Here is an 8,435-nt window from a genome sequence, read left to right as displayed (position 1 = left end):
CTGTCCTGGAACTCACTTTGTAGACCAGGCTGGCCTCGAACTCAGAAATCCGCCTGCCTCTGCCTCCCGAGTGCTGGGATTAAAGGCGTGCGCCACGCCCGGCTTATTTTGTAACTTCTTAGGGCTCAGAAAAAGCAACAATGTTTTGAAAATGTTTTTCCCTCCTGGCCTTCCTAGGCAACCAATTCCTTAGGCTATGAAAGACCATCCAGAAGGAAGCAACGTGAGGGTCAGGTCTCCTGACATGATGTGATGCTAATGGGCCATTTACAGAACACAACACACACCTTCTCAGCCATCTGATCACATAACAACCTTGCATTGTGCACACAAGTGCGAACTTGAATCGGGATTCTGCAGTTGTGTAAGCATGTGGTCCGTCAGTTACTCCTCCAGTCTCTGTCCGGTGTGTCCCCTGCGGGATGACATGACAGTGCCCACCTGACTGGGCTGCCATGAGCTTTGGGGATGAGGCACTAAATATGACTGTCATTGCTATTAAAACAAATGAAGGTTGAGCCTGAGTCACAGTCCCTCAGAGACCACACACTGGCATTGGTGATGGGGAGCCTTACCCTGTAAGCTGAGTCCTTTCTGGAAACATTGTTAAACTAGTTTCGGAAGATTTCTAAACAACTGGAAGCTTAAATGTGGGTCCCTGTTACCAGAGTAATCTGCTTAGGGGCTGACCACTCCATGCAAAATGATGGGGTAAGTAATTTGTTACCATAGTGATCACTGGGCTGAGTGTGTGCAGTCTTAAGTCAAGCTGCCTGTGTTCTATACAGTTACATAGGAAGTAAAATGTATCTTACTCCCACACACACACACACACACACATGGGAGCACAGGTGTTCCTATCTGCTGCTGCCATTTCACATCTGTCTCCTTTGCCTCTTTAAAAACAAACAAACAAGCAAACAAACTGGTCAGTCCTGGCTATCGCTCATTTGTCCTGTTAGTCAGCGTTTCTCCTTGAATTCACCACATTTAGTGGAGTAGAGAGGCCGACTGTGAGCCTGGGCAGGAAGCCAAGGATGGTGGGTAACTGGGAAATGTGCAGCCTATGGGTGAGACCAGCAAAGAAAGGCCAGAAGAGTGCCAGGAATGGGGTAGAAGCGGGTAGGTGTGGTCAGGGAAACTTCCCTGGGAAATCTAGGATTTAAAAGGTTTCTGGGCAGACAAGAAGGTTCTCTAAGAGTACATGGCAGGGGAAGGCACTTTGTTGCCAAGTGCACGGTGTGTTAATGTGGGTCAGTGTGACCCAGCTTCGGGGGCAGGGACTGTCCCCATTAACCCAAAGGGTAGTGAGGAATGTTGCTTGCCTGCTAATCAGGAAGCCTCTGAGAGGGCTGGAGAGGTGGCTGAGTGGTTAAGAGCACTGACGGCTCTTCTGAAGGTCCCAGGTTCAAATCCCAGCAACCACATGGTGGCTCACAACCATCTAATGAGATCTGACACCCTCTTATGGTATGTCTGAAGACAGCTACAGTGAACTTACATATAATAAGTAAATCTTTGGGCCGGAGTGAGTGTTGACCTGAGCGAGCAGAGGTCCTGAGTTCAATGCCACATGATGACTCACAACCATTTGTACAACTACAGTGTACTCAAATAAATAAATAGATAAATCTGAAGAGGAGGAGGAGGAGGAGGCCACCTCTGAGAAACTGTTTTCAACAGGGTGACAGGCTCTTCACCCCTTGAGTATGCAGTTCTCCACTCCTATCTCCACTGACTGTCCCTAAAGCTCCTGTAAACAGTTGAGACTGTTGATGGCTTGCTATGATTCATTAAGGACCGTTAGCATTTCTGTGGCTCACAGCTGCTGCAGATGTACGACATGAAGCCGTTTATACTTGGGAGGTGAGGTTTTCAGACAGGTCCGATAATATAGACGTGTATTAATACAAAGATGTGTGTCCAAGTCATAGGTTGGACTGAGTTTCCAGTCATTACAAGCTACTTGGAGCTGTTGTTAGATACAGTGCAGGCTATTTTATTTAAAGGGGACAGTTTTGTTTGTTTGTTTGTTTATTTATTTATTTATTTACTTTTGGTTTTTCAAGGCAGGGTTTCTTTGTGTTTCTTTGGCTGTCCTGGAACTCACTCTGGACACCAGGCTGGCCTCAAACTCATAGAGATCTACACATGGGGTAAAGAGGTGCTTCACCCAGCTCTTGCATTCATCCATTCACTTATTTATTTATTCATTTTGGAGAGGAATAGTTTTAATGAGCTGTTTCCATTTATAGACTTGGGTTTTTTTTGTTTTGAGTTTGTTTTTTTTTTTTTTTTTTTTTTAGATTTACTTATTCTAGGCCATGAGTGGTTTTGCCTGCAGCACATCATGTGCACACAGCTCTTGCCGGGGTCACAAGAAGGCATCAGATCTCCTGGAACTGGAGTCACAACTGGAGTTGTGAGCTGCCATGTGTGTGCTGGGAACTGAACCTGGGTCCTCCTCTTTGAGAACAACAGCCGCCCTTAGCCACATTTCGGCCCTGGTTCATACACTTAGAGATTTAGCCACTTACCTGCACCGGGACTCTTGTGTTGAGGTTACAGTGTAGTTGTGTTGTGATTCCTCAGTGCACACACTCGGTTCTTCTCAGTGGCTGAGCAGGTTCCTTGTCCTGTTTAGTATCTGATGATACCCAGGCCCGCTTCTTCATTCCGAGTACTAATGCCTGGTCCTTTTCTTCGTTCATTAAGCTTCGTGGTTAGAGACATGACCCTTGTGGAGGCCTGCTAAAACAGGCAGGTTTTTCAAGCTAGTTGAGAAGGAGTGGGGAGCACGTTCAGGCCCAGCATGATGTAGCAGAGAAAACTCTGTCCTCAGGACACAGATGGCCCACACTGGCCATGTAAAGGGTTCTGTCAGTCAACTGGAAGCAGAGCTCGGGAGAGATGATGTCACTGGCCAATTCTCTTCAGTAAAAGAACAAATTTACAAATGTTACCTCTCCCTTAACTCAGATTCTGAAAACAAATTCATTTGAAGTTGGGGGTAAAGTGAAATCAAAGAGGCTGGCAGGGTGTCTGTCTAAGGGCCCCCGCCTTGGAGGCTGATGACCTGCCCCTTGGTATCCACGCTGTACAGAAAGTGAACTCCTGCAAATGTCCTCTGACCCCCACCCCTTGCCCACTCTCACATGCCACAAACACAATAAATAGTAAGTAAGTAATTTTTTAAAGATTTATTTACTTATGTACTCTGTCTTCATGGACACCAGAAGAGGGCATCAGGTCCCATTACAGACGGTTGTGAGCCACCAGGTGGTTGCTGGGAATTGAACTCAGGACCTCTGGAAGAGCAGTCAGTGTTCTTAACCACTGAGCCATCTCTCCAGCTCCCAACAAACCACTGTCCTTACAATCGTAACCTGAAAGTGTGTAATGTGAATTACAGATCAAATGCAAGGTGCCATGACTGTTTTATTTCATTTTTTAAAAATTAAATTACAGGCTGGAGAGATGGCTCAGCGGTTAAGAACACTGCTCTTCCAGAGGTCCTGAGTTCAAATCCCAGCAACCACCTGGTGGCTCACAACCATCTGTTATGGGAGATGATGCCCTCTTCTAGATTTGTCTGAAAACGGCTACAGTGTATTCATAGAAAAAAAATAAGAAAACTTAAAAAAAAAAAAAAAAAAAGGACAGTGGTTTGTCACCAAGATGTGCCTTTGACTAGTCGGAGCAGCAGTGTGGTCTTGCCTCCAAAGTGTTGCTCTAAGGAGCTGCCACCTCAAGTGAGTCTCAAGGCCATGAACTGCTCAGACCTGCTCCTGGGAACCAGTTGACTTTGGGAAGCAATCAGCTGGAGAATTAAAAGTGAGGTTATGTTAATCAGCCTTGCCAGTCTGGTGTAAAGAATTACTAATTGAAATGTGCCTGGTGTGGTGGGGCACACCCTTTATCCCAGCCGGGAGGGTCTGTAAGTTCCAGGCCAGCCTGGTGTGCAGAGTGAGTTCCAGGGAAGCCAGGGCTGTAAAGAGAGGTCCTGATTCAAACAAAACACAAAGAACAAGCATTTAAAAAGAAGAAGAACTGAAATACAGGAGACTTGTCTCCTTTGTTCTACTGTGACGTTTTATATTTTTGGAACTCCTGTGTCATATATCTAAGGACTGTCCACGGCTCAGGCTTATAAACACTCAGGCTTATAAACACATCTTGTGTTGCTAATTTTAAAGCCAGTCACATGTCTGTCTGTTCATCTCAGATGTCATCTGACCAATGCTGCTCAGATCCAAAATGGATGAGCAGAGAGGACAGGCAGAGACACTGCTGCGCCCCACCTGCGCATTCTGCTGCCTGGGATGGTCCGTCTGGGCCCTGGCAGGCAGCTGGGGAGTAGACCCAGAAAGGAAATGTTTCCAGTGCTTATAGTCAACGAGCATCTCATCTCTCTATTTGTAAATATTATGTTTTTTTAAAAGTATGGCTTCAAATATTTTTTTTCTATAACTATAAAAGATAATTAGATGAGATTACACAAATGAAAACTTGGATTTTTTTTTTTGGAATTTATTTGAAGCTTACAGGTCTGTCTTTAAAACGAAAAAAATATATGCGATAGTTTGGTTGCGATATTAAAAATGAATAAAAATTAAAATCGAATATGCTTATCAGATGAGTAGATTTCTTTTTCGTGCTGAAGTCTTACTTTGTTACCCAGCTTGTCTCAAGTACACCACACCTCAGCCTCCTGAGAGGCTAGGAGTCCAGGCTGCCCGCATAACCTGGCTTACTATACACAGTTTTATAGCAGTTTGTTCCTCTGAGATGTACTGAGTCATGCACACACCGACCATCACTCGGGAGGGCTAACGATGTTAATATTAATAGTAACTTCTAGATTCAAACAAAGGCTGTTGGAATCAGGAGTCATAAATTAGCTATAACAGGCTGCGTGTGGAGCTCGAAAAAGCCGTGGAGCAGCAGGCCTCTGCACACTGAGGCCAGGGCACCCTCGACCCTCTCACTTTGGAATTTTGGGGATACCGATTCTTTCCGTTTTTCTGAGGGGCACACATAAGAAGGTCTCCTTGATACACCGAGTCTCACTGTGTCTCTCTTGGTTTGCTTATATTCATTGGTTTCCTCTACACCCAAGAAGGGCTCTTTGATACACTGTATCTTTATTGCTTTGCTTCATAGTCATTTGTTTTCTCTGCAGGTGTTGACTTTAAAATCAAGACTGTAGAACTAAGAGGGAAGAAAATTAGATTACAGATCTGGTAAGTAGCAGTGTGTCCCAGTCATGCCCTGTATGTTTAGCAGTCTACACGCTTGGCCACTAAGCCGAACCCTGAGCCCTCTCACCTGCCCACTTCCCTTCACTCCCTTTAAAATCAGAAGAAGAGCACTTCCCGGGAGCCGCTCCTCCCTTCACACTTCCTTTGCACCTGGGGTGAGCTGCGGGAGGCTCTCTCCCTGTGTTTTCCAACCATGGACATGTCTCCAAACTCCATCATTGAACCGGGTGCTTCATCATTGGCCTCACACTCAGCATGCAGCTCAGTGCTAGACCTCTTTGCTTGGCATGTACAAGGCCCTAGCTTCCACCCACAGCACTGCTGCGGGGGAAAGCTTGTCTTTGTGTTTGTAAATTACTGCATGCTCTTCAAAAGATACCAGTATGTATGTTCGTAACCATATTGTCAGGTGGGGGACACACATCACCTACACAAGCAGCTCGGGGCCCTTATGCTGCTACAGTGTGGACAAGGTGTGGCAAGCGTGCCCTTTCTTGCCCACTTGTGGGTGCTATGTAACTGGGGCCTCTTCTGTGTACCAGAGGGGGACCCAGAAACCCCATCCAAATGAGAGAAGACTCTCTCAGTTCAGCCTAGGAAAAAAGAAGCCAGGCCAGCAGTGTTTTAACTGTAGTTGATGCTTAAATCTTTCTCTTCCCTATTAACAACCCACAGTGACAGCTAGAAGTACCCAACTGATGTTCCTGGTCAGCTCTGTGGAAGAAAGGGCAGGGTCTGGCCTGTGTGCTTTAGTGGTGGCCCTGCTCAGCTCAGTGGTTTGAAGAATGCATTGTGGTTCTCAAGACACTGGGCTGGCACACTCAGCTTACTAACTCCTCTTGGCAGGTCGCCCTCAGCTCTGACTGTCTGTCCACCGTCTGTGTGTGTGCTTTCATCTGCGTTAATCGCTGCCACATCTGTGCTATCACCGGTCATCTAACGCTTGAATGTTAGTGGCATGTCTCCATCCTTCATCCATGTCCTTGTCTGGGGCACAGCTGCAGCCAAGCCAGCCTTGCTCAACTGGCGTCCTGAGGTAATCACTTTCATTTGGTCATCTGCAACTGTGTGACCCACATAAGGGCTTCTCGGGTTTTATGGTTTTGTTTCTAACAGTTTTGCCTAAATACTTAGATAGCAAAAAAATAAGTATTTGTTACACTAGTCCACAAACAAGGTAACAATCTTTGTATAGTTCGTTGCTGTCTGCCAGATTATCTTTCATGGCCTGAAGAGAGAGAATGCTTAGCGGTTAAGTCCACTGGCTGCTCTTCCAAAGGATCAGGGTTTGATTCCCAGAACCCATAGGATAGCTCACAACTATCTGTAACTCCAGTCCCAGGGATCCAACACCTTCTTCTGACCTCCTTGGACCCTAAGCATATACTTACTACACACCTATACATGCAGGAAAAACACCCATATACATAGAATTTTAATCTCTGACACAAGCAAGCTCCTTCAAGACAGCTTTTGAAGGGTTCAGGACATGTCCACCTTTGTGACTAGCGTCTGTGGCCGTTGTTCTTTGTCCTGAGAAGAGTGATGGAGCTAATATTAGAATGTGTGGCAGCTGGTTTGAGTGGGTGACGGGCAGACTATATCCTGGGGCTGGAGAGATGTCTCGACAGTTAAGAGCAGCTATGCGCTGGTGAAGGACCTGAGTTTGGGTCCCCACACCTACACTGCAGGGCTCACTCACAACTGCCTGTAGTTCCAGCTCTAGAGCATGCAACACCCTGTGGCCTCCAAGGGCACACTCACAGGTATACATAGTTAGAAAAGGGTTGCCTTTTTTTTTTTTAAAGAAAAAGAAAAAAAGCTATATCTGAATAGTTCCTTTTGTTGGTTATGGCCTCTCTTACAGTGTCTTTGGGTCTGATCAGTTCCTGGCTTCCCTTATGGAAGCTTGGTCCATGAAGTTGGTTGTGTGTATTCAGCCACGTGGGGTTCTCAGAACACTTTTCTCTTAGATGGGAAAGCAGTGCCCAGAAACTGCCCTCTGCCAGCCTGTAAATGTCTAGGCCATGGACAGGACACCGGTGGCAGTCAATGGGGAAGAGTGGTGGTGTGGTCTGGGTTTACTGAAAAGCTGATGGCACACTTGGGTTGGATTATCCCAGTGCTGGGTTAGGAAGCTCCTCCTTCTCGTCAAAAAGTACCTAAGGGGAGCAGCTTACAGAAGGCTGCTCTGTCCCGGCTTGCGGTTTAAGGAGGTACAGCCTTCACAGTGGAAAGGACTCGAGGCAGAAGCCAGAGGCTGCCTGCTCCCATCTCAGCAGCCCAGGAACAGAATGTGAATGTTGGCTGGCACTCAGCTCCCGCCTTCTCCTTGCTCCTGGCTTTATTCAGGCAGAGTGCCCAGCCCACTGTCACTTGTTCAGTACTGCGCTTACTGTTCGCTCATCCTCTCTGCAGACCTCCCCTTCCAGGAGGCCGTGTAACTCACCAGTGCCCTGGGTGCTGTTCAGCCTGACTGAGCAAGTTAACAGTTCATCGTAACCTCTTTTTCCTGAAGAGATTTCCAGAGTGAATCTTATTTCTATAATAGACCAGCTATCTGATTAATCATGCCATACTCAAATGACTTTCTTCTGAAATGTTTTATTTAAAAGATAAAAGGTGAGCCAGAGGAATAGCCCAGTGATTGAAATCATTTTTTTCCCCTCATTTTGCAGAGAGCACAGGTGTCAGGCTCCTCTTTTATTATTTCTTTGATAAAAGTAGAGATCAGATACACTCATCTGAAATCCTTGAAACCACTAATGTCTGGGATTTGTAAAATATTTGCTTAGGTACAATGAAAATGACTTGGATGTGGGTCCCAAGTCTAAACAGGAAGCTCGGAGACAGATAGTCTTACGCACTATCTCTAGTGTGCCTGCGTCTTTTGAAGTCACGTGTGGAATTTCTCATGTGTGACACTGCCAAGCTGGCACCCAGAAAGGTCTTAGAACATTTGGACTTTTAGACTGAGGGGACTCAGCATCTGCTGTTTGGAGTGCAGAGTCCAGGGCAGACCCCGGGCTGTTGTTGTGAATCTTTTGTATGTTGTCTTCTCTGCCATTCTGTCACCAGCTGGAGCAGGACAGTGGGTGCATAGGACAGAGCTTTCCCTCCCCGGTTGCCACAGAGGAGCTGTAAACAATTAAGATTCTTCTTTTTTTTTTTTTT

General features: G+C 46.2%; 1 protein-coding gene across 1 annotated transcript in view; it reads left to right on the top strand.

Annotated features, from left to right (window-relative positions):
* The window catches only part of Rab12 (RAB12, member RAS oncogene family), a 24,831-nt gene that overhangs the window by 8,468 nt on the left and 7,928 nt on the right, over positions 1–8,435 (top strand). Inside the window, exon 2 of the mRNA XM_021149087.2 lies at positions 5,183–5,243. Within this exon, the coding sequence (XP_021004746.1) occupies positions 5,183–5,243 (61 nt within the window). The remainder of the gene's footprint in view (positions 1–5,182; positions 5,244–8,435) is intronic.

Source organism: Mus caroli, chromosome 17, assembly GCF_900094665.2.
Source record: "Mus caroli chromosome 17, CAROLI_EIJ_v1.1, whole genome shotgun sequence".
Taxonomy (NCBI): domain Eukaryota; kingdom Metazoa; phylum Chordata; class Mammalia; order Rodentia; family Muridae; genus Mus; species Mus caroli.
This window is presented reverse-complemented; position numbering and strand designations above follow the sequence as displayed.